General features: G+C 36.7%; 1 protein-coding gene across 1 annotated transcript in view; it reads right to left on the bottom strand.

The window, feature by feature from the left end:
• The window catches only part of LOC126194997 (uncharacterized), a 147,015-nt gene that overhangs the window by 101,869 nt on the left and 22,302 nt on the right, over positions 1-22,844 (bottom strand). The window contains exons 3-4 of the mRNA XM_049933417.1: positions 9,345-9,467; positions 1,005-1,165 (exon numbers count right to left, since the gene is read on the bottom strand). Coding sequence (XP_049789374.1) covers positions 1,005-1,165; positions 9,345-9,467 — 284 coding nt within the window. The remainder of the gene's footprint in view (positions 1-1,004; positions 1,166-9,344; positions 9,468-22,844) is intronic.

Consider the following 22,844-nt stretch of genomic DNA (forward strand, 5'->3'; position numbering starts at 1 on the left):
ATTAATTACAATGTAACAGTTGCCCTGCATTTTACATACGAAAAACTGGTAGAACCTTCCACACACGGTATAAAGAACACACTGACGCCTTTCAACTAAACCATTTTGAAAAATCTACAATAGCTAACCACATCTATATTAATAAACACAGACTTGACAACATCCACAACAGCCTAACTGTACTTCACACAGAACCCAACAGTAAAAAAACTTAATCTACTAGAACAGTTAGAAATAATGCTACACAAAGAAAAATATTCCGAAAACTTGTTGCATGAACAAACAGAGTTTAGCAGCCACCATTTTTTCTACACCTTTAAAAGTTTATTTTTTCCTGAGGAATCAAATCTATAATAGTACAAACAGCTGACAACCTACAACATGGTGCCAAACAATTATTTTAATAATACCTGTGTACTAGTAATACTATATCATATTATCTTCTGTCAAACAAGAAAATCGATTATATTTAGAACATCTGTATGAACGAGAATCTTTGGCATGTTTATGTTCTGCTACTACAATGTGCGAAAATGCGTATGACTATGTATATATCCCAGTATGTACTGCAAAATTAAAGATGTGTATTGCGTATACCAACTGCACAACAGAAGCAGACATCATACAATGTTAAATTGTAAGTTAGTTTCATATTATTAACACTGTTAAACTTATATCTACAATACACCATGTTGTAACACAAAAATGTAATATCAACAGGCAAACAAGTAAAAAACCTGATGTAAATCACTAAAAAGCACCTGAAGATGAGTCTCCAGGGCTCGAAACGCATAGTGCAGTAAATAAACACAACTTGTGGCTGAAGGCGGTTTGTTCTTCATTTTATGAAAAGTTATTTATGCTTCCTCAAAATGGTGAGCATTACGACAATCACACAAATGTTATCATGCTCACTAACTAAACTGAACACTGAATATATCAGACATCTTTTCACTCTAGAATAAGCAGTAAATGTAATAATGACTTTAATTTTCATACAGTACCTCAAAACAATCTGTAATCCATTACACATTGAAAATTTTAGTTGATTGGGGCTATTGCCAACTATCATAAGCTTGATGAGTGGTACTAGCTCATGTAAGAAATCTATCGCATGATAACTTGTAGTAATTTTGTCCAGTAATATATCCATTAGATCTGTCACCTATAACAAAAAACTGGCTAAGAAAAAGAATTTTCAAAATATTAAACAATAAAAGATTAACATTTATTTTTTTGCTTTAATTACAGCAAAAACATCCACAAATGGTTCAATTTAATTAATACAAAACTATAAAAAACAAAAAAAAAATAATTCATTAGCTTTACAAAAGAAACAAACCCTTTGTCACAAACCACCCAATGTATAACATGTGGTGCAGTGCAGTGAAAAAAACACGTGTGTGTGTGTGTGTGTGTGTGTGTGTGTGTGTGAGAGAGAGAGAGAGAGAGAGAGAGGGGGGGGGGGGGGGGAGCTAACAAGACATTAAGGAATCGGAAGGCAATGCCTTATAAATAAATTAACATAAAGCCCATGAGATACGAAAGAAAATGAAGTCACATTACAGTGAGTATTGAGACGGATAATCAGAGGGAGATAAGGATCTTAATTAAGAAAATAATGACAACAGATCACTAATACCCTCCAGCATAGCAAATGGCAATACTTATTGATATTATACATTGGAGGTCCCCATAAACTCTTTCTTTTCATTTGTTCAATTGTTTGTTTCAGTATAATTTTCTGGTGATATTTATTAGAAGAAACAACAAATACAAGCAGCATAGTAGTTTACACGAGTTTAGCACCTTTTTGCTATGTTAAGGTATTCAGTCAATTAAAAATTAAATAAAATTATTCACAGATTCTTGCCTTCAAGAAGTTCAGTTTTCAATCTGGGTGAGAGGTACATTCGAAAATACACCAAAACAAAAACATATTTAAACAAATAGCAACATTAATGCTTTCAAAATCACAGCTTTCTTCTCCAAGGAGGAAAGAGGCACTGGTAGGTGATATTTGACACATGGGATGGAAGGTTGGAACATCACTCACAACCCATGTCAAGAGGGCCTGACCTTGTATAAAAGAGGAAGCAAGAAGGGAGATAGAAATGAAATCAATGAATTAGAAGGAAAGTATTTGGAAGAAGAATTTCATCCTTCAAATAACACACTATTATCTATCACAGAACTCTGTTGTGATGATATTAAACACTGTTCAAGTTTCTTCCCTCATTTGAAAGGGCATCCTCCTATTGTAAGAATACTTTGTGAGGTGAATGTCTGAGCTTACCAAAGTCGCATATGACAAACACTGGTTATCAAATTAAATTGACAATAAACTTGGAAAAAATTAAACACATTACTCTGTTCCTAAAATCTCCCTGGTCTATACATCCATTAATCAACATCCAAAACACACTCTTCCACCTCTTTTTACCTTGTCCTTTCTTTTATTGTCTTTTTCCATCCCCTAACTAACTCATGCCAATATTGTGCTATCCTCTCGCAACCATCTCGTCATGTTCTGCCACCTCAGTTTCGTGATTATTACAGACATTAATTTACATTTTACTACTGCAGCTGAGAGGCATTGGTCTCAATCCACCCAACACTTCCCTACTTTACTTCTTGAGCCATGCTGCCTTGATGCTTTCCTTGCTCTATGTTAGCACAACCGCAGAGCATTCATGCAAATTTCTTAATGATTTTTGTTCACAACAATTCTAACTTGATCATTTCTGCCACAGCATCTCAATTTCAGACTGTATTATTTTCTCTCTTTGGTACACCATAGTATTTGTAACAGTTAAGTGTAACTCACATAGCTAGCCATCAATTCAGTACCCAATCCCACAATTTAGTTGTTGAAAGGTGCAGAGCAAATAAAATACAATGTTTACTGTGTGAGCCATAAAAAAAGTGCTTAACATCTAAAAGTTTATATAAAAATAGAATATATCTGTAAGGGAGGTTGACATAGCAACATATCAAGTGTGTATAGTTTTTTTTTCTCCCCCCCCCCCCCCCCTCTATGTATGTGTGTTATTACATTCACATAAAGTTACAATAAAATTAAGATAAAAATCACAGCAGGTTATGGGCCCAGAGCAATAAGAAAATAGAAAAGCTAAACATAGAAGGCATGAATAAGGAAGAAATGCAGTTAAAGATGTTTCAAGAAAACGAAGAACTTCGTGATATACAAGTGCTTAAAGATAGTAGTACATTCAATCTGTGGGATGTTGAAATTAGAATATTATTTAATGCGCAAGACCTGTGTGATACTGTGGATGGAACTGAAACACTGGAAAACTGCAAAACTTTAGAAAAACAGAAAAAATGGCAGAAAACAGACACCAAGGCAAAACATTTTATAATGAGAACAATTGATAAAAAGGTAAAGCCACATGTACAGTGTTGTGAAACTTCCAAGGCAATGTATGATAAACTTAAAGCAATTTATAAAAGAGATGCATCTCAAAGAACTCAGCAGTTGCTTCAAGAATTTTAGAGTTTCAAGTACGATAAAACCAGAGACATAGCTAGTAATATAAGTGCACTACAGAATATAGTATTTGAACTGAATCGTCTCCAGTCAGAAAAGATGACAGATATTTTGATCATACCCAAGATATTGTCAATTTTGCCAGAAGAATACAAGCACTTTTCTCCAGCATGGGATTCGTCATCCAGTGATGAAAAGACTATGTAACATCTAATTGCAAGGCTTATTAGAGAAGAGGAATGACTGAAAAACAATAATCAAGAACAGACTATTGCCTTTGATGTTGGGTTTAACAAAAATAAAATAAAAGATATAATTTGTAAAACTTGTGGTGGTCGTGGACATTTTGCAAGAGAATGCAAGAAGCCTGAGAAGAAAGAACACTGTTCTATATGCAAGAGGAATAATCACAAAGAAGAAGAGTGTTGCTTTAAAAATAAAAATAAAATTCAAGAACCAAAATTGAGATCTTTCAAGCCCTGTCCTCATTGCAAAAAGACTAACCAAAAAGAAGAAAATTGTTATTTTAAGAACAAAGACAGCAAAAGAATATCATTTTGCACTTTTGAAGACATAGAGGAAGATCTAGTCACTCAAGAAAAAAGAAACAAGACATTGATGAAGAAAAGCCTAAGCTGTACTTCAAAGATCAAAAGAATGTGTGAAGGAGTTCCTAATAGTTTATGCTCAACAGAACAATTGAAAGGCTCGGAGAGATATAGTCATAAGCCACAACTTTCACGAAATTGAGTTTTTGATGTTCCGGCATTCTTAACAATGTCTTCTTCACAATGTGTTGAAAAAGTTCCGTGTTACTGCAACAGGTGGCAGGCTATGACGGAGTGCAGTTCTATGCTGTGCCATCTGGTGGTAGTTTCAGAAGATACATAGTCACAAGCCACGGCAAAATGGCAGGTGGGTCATGAATGTCTGAAGCGTCTTCAGGTCTTCAACGCATATTTTGACACAGACAGTAGTGGAAGTGAAGAGCTTTACCCTTTGGATCCTGACAGTGATGAATCTTGGCATCCATCGACCAGCAGTTCCAGCTCAGATGATGTTTTGGTAAGTATATAAAACGGTTTATTTCTGGTGATTAATTTCCTGTGGCTTGTGACTTTGTTTCTCTCAACACTGCCAACGCATCTGACAGCTATCCTGTGTGTTAATGATGAAACTTGATGAGCACATTTATATTACTGCTTAATGGCGCAATAATGTAGTTTCAAATGCAAAAGATATGTAAAAAATATTTTCTCATTAATGTGATTTTAGCGAAATTTAATGTTTTGCCAAAAATTTAGGCTATTTGAAGAAACTAAATGTAAGAAGTAATGCATACATTTTTGTTGGTTATGCACCAAATGGCTACAGGCTGTTTGATGCAGAAAGAAGAAATATTGTTGTGTCAAAAGATGTTGAATTTGAGCAGAAAGTGACAAAAGAAACTCTACAGAAAAATGTTGTTATTGATGAATTATCAAATGATACTAGCAATCAAGAAAATGAAATAGAAGACCATGAAAATCAAGGAGACAAAAGTCAAGAAGTACTAACATACAATGAAGATACAAGAAACCACAACCTTAGGAAAAGAACTAGTTTGAAAAAACCTGTAAAAAATAATGATTATGAAACAGCTTTATTACCTATGAAGAATGTATGAGTTGTCCAGACAAAGAAAATCGGTTAAAAGTAATTGAAGAAGAAAAGAGATCTCTTCAACAGAGTGAAACATGGAAGTTGGTTAGTCCAGAGGAAGCAAAAGGGAAAGAAATCTTAACAAGCAAATGGATCTTTGAAGTCAAAGATGATGGACGATATAAGGCCAGACTAGTTATCACAGGTTGTCAACAAGAAAAGAATATAGATTTCAAGGAATTATTCAGTCCAGTAGTAGATATATGTTCTTTTACACTGTTGTTTGTGCTGGCAGCAGAGAAAAGTTTCCATATGAGAGTGTTTGATGTCAAAACAGCATTTCTCTATGAAGATACATGAAGGATACAAAGAAGCTGGAAAAATCTGTGTTTTGAAGAAAGCTCTGTATGGACTTAAACAAGCCCCATCCAGATGGAATAAAACTTTGACAGATTTCCTAAAATGAGAAGGACTAATTCAATTGAAATCAGATCAGTGCATATTTAAAGATGCAACTGAAGAAATGCACATGGTTATACATGTTGATGATGGAATCATAATAGGAAAAGACTTGGAAAAAATTGAAAATATACTAAAGAAACTTAAGAAGAAATTTGAAATGGTTGTGGTAGAAAATCCAGATATGTATTTAGAGATACAAATAATGAAGACAGAGGATGGAATATTTTTACACCAAGAACAGTATTCAAAGAAAGTACAAGAAAAATTCAATATGACTGACTGTAAGGCCATGAAGACTCCATTAGTTCCAGAGGGAAAGACAAATGAAGAAAATCAAGAAAATGAACACATTGAATTTGCATCTCATAAAGTCACAGGAAGCCTTCTTTATTTGTCATGTAAAACCAGACCAGATCTTGGATTTTGCAGTAAATTATGAGAGCTGCATCACAGAAAACCAAGAAAACGGATTACAAAAATGTAAAAAGAACTCTTAGATATCTACAAAGTTCCAAGAATTATGGTCTTTTCTATAAGAAAAAAGAAAGTGAAGAAGATGACAGTATTCATCTAAATATTTATTGTGATGCCGATTATGAGCAAGATTTAAGAGACAGAAAAGTACAAGTGTATACATAGTTCCTTACAATGGTGCTCCCATTAGTTGGTGTTCCAAGAAGCAAAGTGTGACAGCTACTTCATCAACTGAAGGAGAATACATTTCAGCAGCGGAATGCATCAAAGAAATAAAACACATCAATACCCTAATACAAGAGTTAACCAGAAGAAAAGTGAAAATCATTCTTTATGTAGACAATCAAAGTACTATCCAAATGATCAAATCAGGACAGTTGGTTAGACGAAGCAAACATATAGATGTAAAATTTCACTATGTTAGCGAACAATACACAGAAGGTTTGTTCGAGATAAAATATTGTAATACGGAAGAACAATTAGCAGACATACTGACCAAAGTTCTACAAACATCAAAGTTTGAGAAATTTAGAAATGATATTTTTTAAAAAAAACTGCTTAACATCTATGAGTTTATATAAAAATAAAATATATCTGTAAGGTAGGTTGACATAGCAACATATCAAGTGCGTATAGTGTGGGGTTTTTTTTTTTGCTATGTATGTGTGTTATTACATTAAAAAAAGTTACAATAAAATTAAGATAAAAGTCACAGCATTAGTGACATACTTGATACATGCAATTTTTTTTAAATCCAAAGCCTGTATTTTTGGGAGTTTAGCAGTTCCATGCACTGTTATGTTGCAGGATAACATTTTTGGATGATAATAAGAGAGTTTTACTTTATTTTGAAATTACTTTTTGTAATGTGCAATCTAATAATGTAAAGTAAAAAATACAGAGGTACAGAGCACTTAAAATATTAAGTAAGTTACATTTTCAGTTTATGTACAAATAAAACTAAAACTGTACATGACTGATCGTTATGAAAAATTATGAAAATATGTAGGTGAGTGTTGAAGCCTAATATTAGTCAAGTAAAATAAAATACTAAGTTTTCAATTGAAATAAATTTATAAATCTGAATTTTAAGCAATATTCATACCATTTTGCAACAGAATACTAGTTTTTAAGACACAAGAAAGACTAAACAACTTGTAATGTGATAGAAGTTGAAAAAATATTGTAATGTGGTTAAGTACTTTTGATGAATCTTGTAACGACGGAATGTTATAATCTGACTGTTATAAAATATATATGCACAACAGGCTGAAGCTAAGAGGGACTTGTTATTTGGAGACTAATTACACAAACAGACTGTATGTTTCTGCCATCCTCATTTATCAAATAAATCAAAGTTAAAGCCATTAGCACAAAGTTATTCATGAGAAAGACGAAGACCAACACAGCCTGCTACTAACATACGTAAATAACGGAACAACAATTTTTTATACTTTAACTTTACTGTTACCATCAGTGGAACAAGTTGCTCTGTGTTATAGGTCATAAACTATGATTACTCATGAACTTAATGCATTGGCGTTAAAATAATTATTTTTTGATTTTGAGACTGGAATGTTAAAACATTGAGAAGTAACAATGAATTTTCTTTAAAAAAGAGTACAACATATTAGCCCACAGTATTAGTCGGCCATAGTATTACTGCACGGGGGAGTGAAGGCACATCGGTCAGCTTATTGAGAGTTTTTATTGTGATATTTCATGAGGTCATGCTGAAACACTTAATAGTTTACCGACAACTGTCTTGAAATCAGTCACTGTTTAGTATGTTTTCCTTAGTAACCACTGTACTTGTTTACTGTAACGTCTGCAAGATACCACCACCACACAGTGCACGGTGGTGGCTACCTCGTAGCACTACTAGTCATTCCCTTTCCTGTTCCTCTTGCAAATAGAGTGAGGGAAAAACAACTGTCGATGCGCCTCTGTATGAGTCCTAAGTTCTCTCATTTTACCTTCAAGGTCCTTACAAGACACGTATGTTGGCAGGAGTAGAATCGTTCTGCAGTCAGCTTCAAAAGCCGGTTATCTAAATTTTCTCAGTAGTGTTCTACCGAATAGATCATCATCTTCGCTCCAGTGATTCCCACCTGAGCTCACGAAGCATCTCCATAATACGTGTGTGTTGATCAGACCTAACCAGTGACAAATCTACTAGCACGCATCTGAAGTGCTTTGATGTCTTCCTTTAATACAACCTACTGGAGACCCCAAATACTTGAGCAGTACTCAAGAATGCGTTTCATTAATGTTCTATACTTGCCTTCCTTATAGATGCACTGCACTTTCCTTGAATTCTCCCAATACTACGAAGTCAACTCTTCACCTTTACTACTACCGACCTTATGTGCTTGTTTCATTACATATTGCTTTCCAAATGTTACATCTAGATATTTAATCAAGATTACAGTGTCAAGCAGCACATCACTAATACTATATTTGAACGTTACAGGAATATTTTTTCTTCTCATTTGCATTAACTCACACATTTCTTCATTTACAGCGAGCTATCATTCATCACATATTCTTCTACAATTACTCAACGATGACACTTTCCCATATGCTACAGCATCATAAGCAAATAGTCACAGGGTGCTGCTCACCCCTAGCATTTACGTATACAGAGAACAAGAATGGTCCCATCACACTTAGCTAGGGCAATCCTAACAATATCCTTGTCTCTGATGAACATTCATCATCCATGACAGTACACTGGATCCTATTACTTAAGAAGTCTCCCAGCTACTCACATGTTTGAGAACCTATTCCATATGCTCAGACCCTTAACACTACACATTGCAGCACTGAATCAAACCCTTTCCAGAATTCTGGGAATAGGGAATCTGCCTCTTGCCTTTGATCCATTGCTCACTGTATATCATGCAAGAAAAAGATAAGCTGAGTTTCTCACAAGTAATGCTTTCCAAATCTGACTGATTTATGGACAGGAGCTTTTCTGTCTCTAAGAAATGTATTATATAAATATTCAGAATTAGAATATCCTCAAGAATTCTGCAGCAAACAGATATTAAAGACGTTGGTCAGTCATGGTTTAAATTGTATGCTGTGAAATAAACACTTTATGGAAGCAACATGTATTTTATTGTAAAGAAAGGCTGCATGAAAAAAGGAATTCATGGCACACAAAGCTGTTAACTGAATTGCAACTACTTATTATACTAAATCTTTTAAATAAGCATGAGAACATACCTACATTATTTCGAAGGTTTCTTACCTGCTTTATGTAATGTCGCATTTCATTTTGATTATCACAGTTCACAGGATTAGTCATCACCATCCGAAGTGAAAGGCACAGAGCATTCCACATCATTTTGAAGAGGTCAAGTTCCTTTTGTTCCTGTCAATAACATTGCTTTGTAATATGTCCATAAAATAACAGAGCAAGATGAGCAACTAAATGAAACAAAATTTATTTTCTACTTGAAGAATGCATATTGTTTTCAACAAGTAGCCTTTTTTTCCTCCCCTACAATTGCTATGTTAAGCTCCGAGATACTATGGGAAAAGACCTACACTCTGATTTCAGGTCAGAGAAAGGAAGTCAAGAGGCAAATTTATCCCTATCTCAGTTTATCTATGACTGCATTCCCACGTTAAATCACAATGGAAATTTTAAATCAGTAGTTTTAGATGAGGAACCGATGGTACCTCGAAAATATTTCAGTCATGTAGGGTGTAGAATGAGCAACTAGTGTGAGACATATGTTTACAAACTGCTTATATTTCATAGTGTATTACTTCCTTGTGCATTGTTATTATAGGAAGAATAACATAAATTGCACTTGTGAGGGGTATTGTTGTTGGTGTCCAGCCAGCCACGCTTGAGAGGGCTCTGCATGTACCCACAAAACAGCCAACACACTGAGCATGCGTCACTCAAGAGAAAATTACAACTGAATAAATGTACCACTGAGTTATTGTCACATCAGACTTTTATTCAACTTCAAGCTTTCGACAATTTCCTCCACTGTCATCATAAGGAGATTTCGGTAGGCTCTTGGGTCTTTTACTTAATTGGCCTTGAAGGTTAAACAAATCCACAGGACTTCCAATTACTATAAGATTAAGAAACAAGTACACACAGATACCCTGTCATCAGGTGATCAGCCTACAGCATTCCTTCCTTTCTTTGGAACTACAACAAATAAAATAGTCGGAGTCCATGGGAGATGTGGTGTTCAATCCATTTTCTGATCATGGAAGAAAATTACAGAGATTCTATGCCCAACAGAAGACAGCCTTGTTCTCAGTTGACCTGGAATTTATAAAATACATTGTGAATGTGGTAGCAGTTACACTGGTCAGATGATATGAACAATTTCAGAACACTGCACAGAGCACCAATGCCGCTTAAAAAATGTAATTTCAACAAATCTGCATTTGAAAATGCAGCCTCGTGAACAAACACACAATTATACTTGATGAAATTGAAATATTAGTCCATACATTTACCTACTAGGCCTCTGTTGTAAAAGAACCCACTGAGATCAGAATGTGCAGCAAAAAATTTAACTGGAACACTGGCTACACCTTTAGTGGTGCATGGAAATGGGTGCTTGATGCTGAAAGGCCACAGAGGAACCAGCTGAATTACCTGCCATGTAATGAAATCAGCATAGCTACCAATGTTCTTGAGTCATAGTCAGCAACATAATCTCTGGTAGCATATGGAAGTTCTGTGACTTATCCTTGACACAATTCAGCCAACTTAATAAAGTACCTAATGGCTTACTGAAACCTCCTGACAACCAGGAAGGAAGTTACCGAAAATTTGAGATTGATTACAAATCCGATGCAGCAAAAACTCCATAAAGCATTTCCTCAAGAATTCTAATGGCTAATAATACATACAAAACTAATTTTCTCTACGAATCAGCAGTATACAAATTACAATGTCCCAATTGTAATGCAAGTTATGTAGGGCAAGCAGGGAGAAGTCTTGAGATTAGATTTTGTGAGCACATGGCATTAGAGAGGAGGGACAGAGTTGAAAAATCAAATTTTGCTGCCCATCTTGTTGCCACTGGGGATAGTCATCTTTATATGACCTCTTTAACTGAAGCTCCTGCATAGAGGGAATAAAGGCAGAGTTTTAGATCTCCTAGAAGAGATGGAGGTATTTTGTTATCAGGGATCTCCCATTGCCACCTTACTCAATGAGCAGTTGACAATGAGAAACACCCAATTTTGAAGGCCATCTCATTAACAAAAAGAAATGGGACTTTAAAATGTCCAAAGACAGATGCATAACACTTTTTTTTTCCTTTATTGTATTTCAATTCCCCATAGGGGCGGGCTGGCAGCAGCATATGCGCTGCTCTTCAGCCGAAAGACATAGAACAAACAATAGAAGACATTTAAAAAATAACAAAGGAGAAAACATGGTGAACATAGATACAAAAAAGGAGGAACATCATGGAAGACAATAGACAAAAAAGGGGGCGACTGTAAAATGGAGATAAAAACCGTAAAAAAGTAGCACACACAAAAAACCACACACTGGGACAATTAAAAGAAACAAGGTGCAGTATGGCCGGAGCATAAAAGTATCAATGGATGGCGTAGCACATAACAAACATTGACAGTAACACTAACTACACGACCAGCTCACAATTACAATCACACCTCTCGACGCACAGGAGAAACAACACTAAACACAACACTGATGTGGCATGATGATCAAAACGGAGGATCTGCCAGGCGCAAGGAGATAAGGGAGAAGGGGAAAAGGGAGGGAGGGGAAGAGAGGGGGGGGATGGGTGAGGGGTGTGCCAGAGAGGGCCAGGTAGGGAGGGACATGGGAGGGAAAGAGGTAAGGATGGGGGCAGGGGCTCGGGGGGGGGGGGGGGGATCCGATCTAGGGAGAAGGAGGGGAGAGGAAAAAATGGGGCCCTGAGGAGAGGGGGCAACAAGGCCAGGTTGGAAGGAAGGGTATATGTCACGGCGAAGTCCATCATCCAGGAGGGGGAGGTGCTGGAAATTGCCCTGATGAAGGAGATGGAGGGTGTGGAGGTGGAGAGAGGGAGGGATACAGTGATAGAGGCGCGGCAACTGGCGTGGCATGGAGAGGAAGGAGGAAACCAGGGGGTGGGGGGGATCAAGCCTGCAGACAATGTAAATGATGCAGAGATGTTGGAGGAACAGGAGGAGGTGTGGGAAGGGGATGAGTTCATACAGGAGCCGTGTGGGAAAAGGAAGGCGGATACGGAAGGCAAGGCGGAGTGCATGGCATTCAAGGATTTGGAGGGCCTTGTAAAAGCGGGTCGGTGCGGAGATCCAGGCAATGCTGGCAGAACAGAGGATAGGACAAATGAGGGATTTGTAGGTGTGGAGGATGGTGGAAGGATGCAATCCCCATGTCCAGCCAGACAGGAGTTTCAGGAGGCGGAGGCGGGAACGGGCTTTCTGCTGAATGGTCTGGAAGTGAGGGGTCGAGGTGAGGGTTCCAGGTGAGGTGACGGTCGAGGGTGAGGCCAAGGTATCTCAGGGTAGGGGTGAGTTGGATAGGACGACCATAAAGGGTGAGGTAGAAATCACTGAGACGGAAGGAGCGGGTGGTGCGGCCTATGATGATTGCCTGGGTTTTGGAGGGGTTGAGACGGAGGAAACACTGGTTACACCAAGTGGTGAACTGCATAACACCTCGTGAGTACAGCTCTATGTGGTGATAGGCAACAGCTCATTAAATGAGAACAGAATTCATAGCTCATGAACCAAGCCATTTTCCCAGTAGCGACAGTGCATGTGTCAGTATTATTATTAACACCAAACCAAGTTACATAAGATCCTATAAAAAACAGTCATAAGATTTTACAAGTCATTTTGTACATTGCATTTCCCTTGAGATTGTAACACTGGTTTATACATGACAGCCATGTCAGTTACTTACATAATGTTAGCCAATTTGGACGTGCAATATACCGTATTTACTCGAATCTAAGCTGCACTTTTTTTTCCAGTTTTTGTAACCCAAAAAACCGCCTGCGGCTTAGAATCGAGTGCAAAGTAGTAAGCAGAGGTTCTAAAAAATGTTGGTAGGTGCCACCACAACTAACTTCTGCCATCGAATATACATAGCGCTACACAGGCATGCTTTGCAGGCACAAAGATAAATACTGGCACCAAAACCTCTGCATCAGTAAATAAATTAAAAGAAAAGGTAGAAAAATGTAAACATTATGCCATGTATTCTTTCGTGTTTGCTGCTATCTCATTTAAATCCTGTATGCCTAATAAACTACAAAACTAGTGTGAGACAACAGCAAACGCGCTAGAATATACATATCATGTCATGTTTATATTCGTATTATTCTTATGCTGAATAGAAATGAAGCACGGCAACTGACGCGATTTTTAAATCTAAGATGACTCTAATTTCTGTGCAGAATGTAATTTACTAAAGAGGCGTCTGCAAAGATTTTCAAATGGGAGAAAAATTTTCGCTTAACTCTCGTTCAGAACATCTATCATACGCAGTCTATTATTTGGTTTTTGTTGATCATTAGCAAAAAAAGAAGCAGTGTAATTAACAACAAATAGCAGTCTCTTGCCATTGTTTCGCTTATGAGACAATTCCTCTCTTTTTTTTATTGTAAGCTGCGATAGCGCCCACACAAGCAAACCATGCCGTGAGCGGCGACAGGTCGTAAACACTCATTATGAGAATGCGACAAACAATGCAAGACACAGTACAATAATGCATTTTCAGCTTAGAGTGACGTAAACACCTATAACAAAGAGAATGGCACTTATCAGATCAAAGCAAAATAAGCAATCGATTCAAACCAGACGAAGCACGTGAAAAAGGGAGGGTACCTGTATAAATATGGACGGAGCACCTGACACATAGCAATGGCTACTTGGTAAAGCTTAACTGTTAAGCTTATGACTTGAAGCAAACTACTGTAGCTGTATCTTCACCCATTCAACCTAAATTGTGTCTCATGTTACAATGGACCAACTTTGTTTCGATTTGGAGGTGCGGTCTAAGACTTTTCTCTCCCCTTGAATTTCAAGTCTCAAATTTCAGGTGTGGCTTAGATTCGGGAAATTTTTTTCCCTTGATTTCGAGTCTCATTTTTCAGGTGCAGCTTAGATTCGAGTAAATACAGTATGTCCATAACCTACAACTTTTTTTAAAATATTAGTACTGGTTTTAGTTTTTATAAAAGAAAATGTTGTTAGTATTTTAATTTGTGTCACCTACAAATTGAGTCTTTCTTTTGCTCTAACATAATCTCTGGACATGTTTTAGAAGAAATTTTATTACTTTTTACCTCTCAAAGAGGGTGCAAATTACTACTGACATCACACATGAAGGTTAACTGCATATAACTGTAAGCAGCAATCTCAGTGTAACTGATGTTTGTTATCTGGAATGTCAAGTGGTATCATGTGCTATTATATTTACATGAAGTCATCGTAACTTGAATATAACGGTATGCACATTTACATTGTACAAGATGATATGGTTTTCATTTGCAGTTTAATGCCTTGTTCTCATTATGTGCAACAAATAGATTAAAATCCACGATAATGCTGCCCTTCCTCCTATCAAGGATTTCCTCAAGAATGTCTCAGTGAAAAACATTGTTAAGAACTATAACTGTCTGCTAAATGGAACCTACAAATCAACTTGCTGAAATATCACTTACAAGAACACTGGACAGAAAATCAGTCAGTCCTAGGAGACATGACACTAATACCACTTAACGCAACATCTAGCCTTGGTAATGGCTTCTGTTATGTGAGAAAGAGATTCCACAAGTTTCTTCAGGTATTCCACATCCAGATAAAGTCATTCACTGATGTTTAGATCCAGACCTGAGGGAACGCTTACTGCTTTTTTTCACACACTGTCCACAATAGTTCCAAGTATTTTCAATGGTATGGACATTGGGTGATTTAGTGTGACAGTAAAGGTGTGAAAGGGTGCCTGAGTGTTTGTCAAACCAGGAACATGTATGTGCTGCCTTTTGAATATGGTTGTTGTCATCTTGGAAGATGGGTCTATCTGTAGCATACTCATAATGAACATGTAGAAAAAAGAAAAATACTTGGCCACTGAGAATATTGAAACCAACGTCCTGATTCAACTTGATATATGTTTGCAGGATCCATGTTGGCTGGCATGAAGGAGAATATTCTGTCAAGGTACATCATTATCTCTGAAGTCAGAAGATGTTGCAGATTCTACAATAAATTCAGGTCAAGGATACTGGACAATAGTTTTGTGGATTGCTTCTGTTACCCTTCTTGCAGACATGTGACATCTGTTCTTTCTTCCAACTAAGGGGCATGGTTTCTTGTTTAAGGAAACTACAATAGACTGTAGTTAGAAGAGGGGTTATCTTGGCCACAAATTCAGTATAGAATCTGACAGCAGTTCCATTGGGCCCTGGGGCTTTGTTCAATTTTAGCCATTTCAGCTTTTCCTCAACATCACTGACACCAATATGAATGTCACTCATCTTTTCAGTGGCTCCTTTGGGACGGAACATTTGAAAACACAGTTAAGTATTTCTGCTTTTGGTCTGCTACCCTCAATTACAGTTTCCACCTCGACTGTGAGTGACTGGACACCAATTTTGGTGCCACTAATATCCTTCACATACAACCAAAATTTCTCAGAGTTTTGTGAGAGACCTTTCGCCAGTATTCCGCTACATCAGTCTTGCCAGCAATTGTTCTTTTGCTACCCGAACATGTTATTTCATTCAGCATCTCTGTACCTATAGCCCAGTGCTTCGTTTTATACCTATTATGCAGTACTCCATTTCTTGAGAAGTTTCTTTACAGAAAGTATACCATGGAGAGCCCCTCCCATCATGAACTGTTCTACTGAGTACGTATCTATCCAGTGCATGGCCAACTATTCTTTTAGACTTGAGCCATAATTCATCTGAACGCCCCTGTGCTGAATTAAAGGTATCATGTTCCACACTGAGATACGACACTAATGCTCCTTCATCTAGTCTACTGAACATTATACTTGTGTTATACTTGAGTCAGCTTAAAGTGATCCCTAATAGTTGCAGTGGACTGGGTGCGGCAGCTTTGCAGGACTACCTCAACCAATAATGTAATGTGATTTCGTAACCATCTCTATGGCAATGCCTCAGTGTTGTCAGAGCTCTATAGATGGCTACTGTTTCCACCTGCAGCCATTAGTGCTTTGCAGCTGGAAGTATGCAACAGCACTGTGAGCTGTCAGGAGTTTTCTCAGACTGTCTTGACTATAGTTGCCCTTTGTACTTGGGTAATCACTGTTGCTACAACTGCCTCATGGTCACTGATACCAGTTTCGAAGTGAACATTGTCAAAGAGGTCTTGCCTATCTGCTGCCATCAGATCTAATATACTTCCTTCATGGGTGGGGTTATGAACTCTGTTTTAGGCAGTTGGTATTGAAGGCATATAGCAGTGTTCCACAGGCTACCTCAGTACAAGCGAAATGAGAATACATTGTATATCTCTCTACCGTATCTTCCTTCACCATCGGCGTTGTCGTTGTTACCGTGAGAGACCGTTATACCAAGAGGAAAGGCGCGTCGATCTTAGAGCATGAGATATGATAACCTTAAGCCATTGACAACACACAACGGTCACGGTAGCACCTGATTCCAGAATAGCTGCAGTAGTTAAGATCTACGAACTATCCCCTGTTGACCAGGTCCCCAAAACTTAACTCGTAACGAGATCCCTTCAAAGCAAATTGTCATAACGATCGTCTATAAAGGCTTCGTACAACGAGAAGAAATGTTACGGTTTATGGAATAATAACAGATACGACCAAACTGTCTTGTCTCTTCTGCATTATTTAACATAACTTCGTTCACAGTTTCATTTCGCATTCACCACTCATTCACCGAAATCCTTTGATGAACAGTTTTGGTTGCTTAACACCAACAGTCAATGATAATGATACAGCTTTTCTCCTTTTTATAAATTGAAACCCGCTCTCCGTGATATAATAAAAAAAAAAACCGGTCTCAATACCGCGTCCCTCGTGAGATGCGAATAGACTTATCCCGGAATTGACCGCCCTGTAGGTGTACTCCATTTAATGACCACACTTCGCTGTCCGCTATTTCGCGTAACTGAATGTCCATTTGTTAGTCTGATTATACACTGTAGCTATTTAAAATTCACCCCTATATTTTTCACAACGCACAATTAGCACTTCGTTACTTGTTTGTTTTTTTTCTAAGAGTAAACGGGAAAAAAAGACACCGTATCATCGGCTTAGTCGATATAAAGCAAAACACCTTAATATGCCCAATTTTACCTCTTCTTATAGGATCGGCTACCTTACTCATTAATTTATTACATATTATTTCCAATAACGCTAAACAGGTATCGCCGTTATATTTTAATTGTATTCAAAAGCATGTTACTACTATTATGACCGACCAAAATCGTAACAAATCGCGCGGCGTGCGTTTTTAACAGTAACTTTACGCTATTCAAGTTCCGTTACAGCTGTCTTGACTCGTAATGTTACATCTCCTCCCCTCTCCCTTGAAAGAATTCATCATAAGTGAGTTCAGCAATCTCAGTGTAGCCTTAAAATTAAAGATGATAATATTTTAATTTTATATAACAATTCAAATCTAGAAATGTGAGTACAGGTGCAACATCACCATTTGGTGACTATGGTTGGCGCCATAGAATGGTGATGGCGGCTCTGTTGCAAGGGCAGGTGAAGCTAGTTTGAAAGACAGTTTTAGCAAGTCAGCAGCTGAAACCCTTGCATGACAAGAATTAGAACATAACATGAAAGTAATTAATACATGTTAACACATCAGTTTTAAAATTAATCAAAGAAGTGAATGACTGATTCCTAGTGTTATTAGAGGATGTAACAGACCCAGTGGGATTTGTAACAGAATAGGAATTACACATGATGTGGCATACAATAATAATAGTTATTATTATTATTATTATTATTACTATTATTATTACAGTAATATCATTACTGTATTTGTTTTTTCAGTTTTTTGTTTTTTAATGTGCATTAGTGAGAATTTATACTTCTAAGAGAAAAACTTTAAAGCATATATCAGTGACAAGGTTGAATCCAATAACTTGGGAGTCAAATTTAAAGGGACTCGACCATAATATTTATTAAGTTACTATACAAGAAAATGTGGTGCCAATGTGCTTATAAATACTGTCATCAGCTTCTTACAATTCCAAGAAATGCGCAACTCTTAAAATATGGTAGTTAAAACTTTTTATATTTTCCACTAAAACCCCAAGAAAGATGACAATGAACAGCAATTTTATAATTCACATTCATAATTCTCTGGAAATTATTGATCCCCGTGACTCTTACTACACGAGTTTTTTATGTTTACATGATATCACAATGCCTCAAATGGGTGAAGATATACTTACTACGAGAACATGACTTTCGCCATTTCATTCTACTTTCTCTGGCTTTATCAACTGTTATTTTCCCTCCTGAAGGCCACACTACTTTTTTCCCTTTATGTTAATTCCTTATGGCTGTATATGACACTACTTTTTTCCTTCAAATTCATTCTTTGTCTCTTCCTTTTCTTAGTTCAGGAGGAAGAATAGGAATATGTTTATGTTTCTTTTGTTTGTTTGACAAATTTACAACAGTAAAAACACATTGAGACTGTATGTAACTTACATGAAAACTGACTAGTCTGTAATAACAAATTAGATTTTTACAATAAAGAAGTACAACATTATATTATTTAAGTTCATTACATTAGCATCACTTTATTTTGTATATTTCATTACGTGACAGTTCCTTTTTTAAGCAAATGTATATTACAGATATATTTCAATTATTTGGGATCTTTAATGTGTCCGGTTCCAAGAGGATGACCATCAAGTCTTTGAAATGTTACTTCATTTGGTAACAACAGTAACATCTCCTCTCAGTGTTTCTTTAATCTGTGAGATGCAAATGTGTAACATTTCAAACAAAAAGGTACAATACATTCAGTACATTAGTTTATTACATTGTCTACAGGATATTTTTTAAGCTTTACATCAGACATCTTTGAGTTTTTACTCTGGATCATATTTTATTTATTTCCTCTTACCACACCATTCAGTCATGCCTTGTGGGGGGGAAAAAAAGAAAGTAGCATCTTGGACTTCAACATTTAACTGACGTACATGTTTTAGTTCATTCTTCATTTTCTTTTTAACGTGTTTATCTCATGGTAAAAAGCTTGCAAAATTAGTTACACAAACAATACAATTTAGATCAAGCAGTTCTTATTTTATGGAGACTGCAAGTCTTTACAATTTAGTTAGTTATTCTATCACTACAAGCAATTATAAGTTTTAATGTGTCATTGACCAAGAGAAAAAATGGAAAGTGATGGCTGTCAGGGAGGCATCAGCTTTTCCATGCAGTAAAGGGTATGGTGTCTTGATTCAATCAGGAATCTCAGATTGGATATGGGTGTATCTTGAGTAATAGGTGTCCAAGCCCATCAGATGACAATATGTTCAAAGTTTGTACAAGTATCAATAATATACATAAATAACATCTTCCCGAAAGGGACAAAGAATTATAATTCAATATTTTTGTCAGCAGGCAAAGGTGCTTGCACTCCACAATACTTTCCCTATCTAAATTAAACTGGCATTGTGGTGGGTTCAATGTAGTGAGCAGTGATAAGCACAAGTTTTATTTAAAAATTCCATCCACATGCCCTTCTGAGCCAATCAGTAATGACCGACCACAGAGTTCTAATCCGCCAGTGGCGTCATTGGGTGTGGTATGGAGGTGCGTGAGGTCAGTATACCTCTTCCTTGGTCACTGTCAGCTGTCATGCCCTGGTGCCACTATTACACGGTCATGTAACACTGCAATTAGTTTCATGAGGCTGGTGTCCCCATTGCAATCTTTCCACCAAGAAAACTCCCTGACAGTATCAGGAGTCAAACTCAGGTCTTCCTCTTTGGATTTGTTTCATCACATAAATATTTACAAGATAAAAGCATTCATTTTTACTTTTGTTGTATGTCAACAATATTGTCTGATGGGCACCGATTGTTAGATCCATGACAGTTGCACCCAGCTGGTGTAACTTCAATAGCTTATATGTAATGTTTCATCATGCTCTGCTCGTACTGACTCATATTGCATCATCACAATACATGTTACAGTGCTATCTCAGATGACACATGAAATCAGAGCAACTAGTTAATGCAATGTGTAAAATACTATTAAAACACTTCTTTGGACACACCCTTGCCTGGCAAAGGTGCACATGTATGGTTTGTGTACTGAATTCAGGGAGATGCTGAGTGCACCAAAACTCGTACTCATTTCAATCTACCCCTACACCAGGGCTCCATGTAATTTTTATTTCAAAACAAGGATAGATGGTAAATTTGCAATGAAACCTGAATTTAAAATAAATTACTCCACCTAACTCAGCGAGTGAGATGGCACAGTGGTTAACACATTGGACTCACATTTGGGAGGATGATGGTTCAAATCTGCATCTGACCATCCTTCCTTGGGTTTTCCGTGATTTTGCCAGATCACTCCAGACAAGTGCCAGGATGATTCCTTTGAAAGGATACGACAGATTCCTTCACCAACCCTGTGAAATTCTGAGCTTGTGCCCCATCTCTAATGACATCAACATTGACAGGATATTACACCCTAATCTTACCACCTTCTTTCTTCCACATAACCTATTCTAAAAGTTCAGCTGAAAACCATTCGAAATTCAGCTAGATCCTAGCTTATATTACTAAACAAGTAAATGAAATCTATGGAATACACACGAAGTTAAGAGTTCCTTAAACAAATAATAAGTAAGTTCCTTCCTGTACAACTGTATGAGTGTACAAATTGAGTCATCTTTAAAACACCACTGAATGTAATTTTGATATTAATGCAATGCCTAATTCTAAACACATATGGAATCCAAAAGCATATTTCATGCAAAGCACACAAAAAATCTTTTCACCAGCTGTACCAAAAATTATTTTCACACACACACACGCACACACACACACACACACACACACATACACACACAAACACACACACTGGTTTCTGTTCTGACTAACATAAGCATATTCTGAATTTAGATTACTTCCAGAAATCATCATACACACAATACAGACCTCTTAACAACAGGATTAACAACTACATGTTGTATGGAAATATGTCAGATTATCTCCATTGTGGAAAAAGTGTTGGTTAGCACGTCAACATTTACACACATCACTCAAAGTTAAGATCAGTTAATTCAATTGCTTAATAATAAGCATAAACCATATCAAATAATATAACAATAATTCTGTTGCTCCTCTTCTGAAAGTAACAACTTTTATTAACTTAAAACTATATTACAGTAATCACATCTATTTCTCAACTGACCTACACACATTTTTACAAATTATCATAGAAAGTACCTTTTGATATCCTGGCACAGATAGCCTCTCTTAACTCTTTGCTCTCAGAAAAGGCCGGTACTTAGGATACAGTATTAAGTATCCCAAGCATGAAGTACCCTCAATCTCAAACTGTCCTTTTTATAGCATTAGTTGCCACTTCTTATTACTTGCATGCTGGAGAGATGATTGAGGACAATTCCTAATGAGCATTCCATATCTAAATTAATTTTCTACGTCTGTTTTAGCTTAGAATCAAAATATTTCTTTCTCTGAGCAGAGTTATTAGAACTTGTGTAATGTTTTCCTCCATTGAAATATCAGTCCTAGAAACTTTAGGAAGAGTGTTAAACAGTAATTGTCTGGGTATGTAATTTGTAGCTGTATGCAATATGTTGCAGACCATTCATCCAAATGTTTTAAGGTAATTTATCTAATTCATTTTATTAGTGGAACCATAAGTTCTTTTGAACCTGTAGTTTCTGCACACCATCTAAATGGGATTAGCCTCCTAATGGTATTTTTAGGTAAGTGGTTGATTCTGTAACCTTGTAAAAAATTTCTCCAGTGTTTATTGGCAAAATTATCTGCATTTTCAAACAAAATGGATAAGGTCTCCCAACCTGTAGAATGTAATCTTCCACCAGTCTCCTAATAATACAAGAGCTTGTGGCATCCTTTACAGCATACACTTTAATATATTTTGTAAACAGGTCGTACATGGTGACTGCACCTGGGTCATTCCATGTCAATTCAACCAATTTGAGAAAATGTTCCAGCTGATAGTCTCAGATCTGGCTGAAATTTAGCACACCAATGCTACCAAGTGTGAAACACTCATGTACAAAATTTTAAGTTCCCTGCCAATTAGTTCCAGAATTATGACTTGTGAAAGAAGGTGGCGTGACCCGGAAATTGCAACCCGCATCTGGCAATCTATCTTCAGACCCAACTTCAGGTCTTAATAACTTCGGAACTATTCCGCACAGTCCAGTGAAATTTTTACAACACAGTAACATCAACTTAGGGAACACACTCTGTGAATCAAAACACCAACAACATATTTCTGAGGGAAAACAAAAAATTCCAAAATGTGAATAAAAAAATGTAACGCGTTAAAAGGTACATATTGTAGGTGCCCTCTATGCCAAATGTAATTCACTCAAAAAGAGTATAATTTTTTTTGTGGTAAGGTTAATGTGGCCTAAAAACACACAGAACTCATCTTGCCCATATCAGTCACACAGAGTTACATGTACACGAAAATACAAATATTTGAAAAATTACCTGAAAAACATGGATTTTCTAA

Source organism: Schistocerca nitens, chromosome 7 (assembly GCF_023898315.1).
Source record: "Schistocerca nitens isolate TAMUIC-IGC-003100 chromosome 7, iqSchNite1.1, whole genome shotgun sequence".
NCBI lineage: Eukaryota > Metazoa > Arthropoda > Insecta > Orthoptera > Acrididae > Schistocerca > Schistocerca nitens.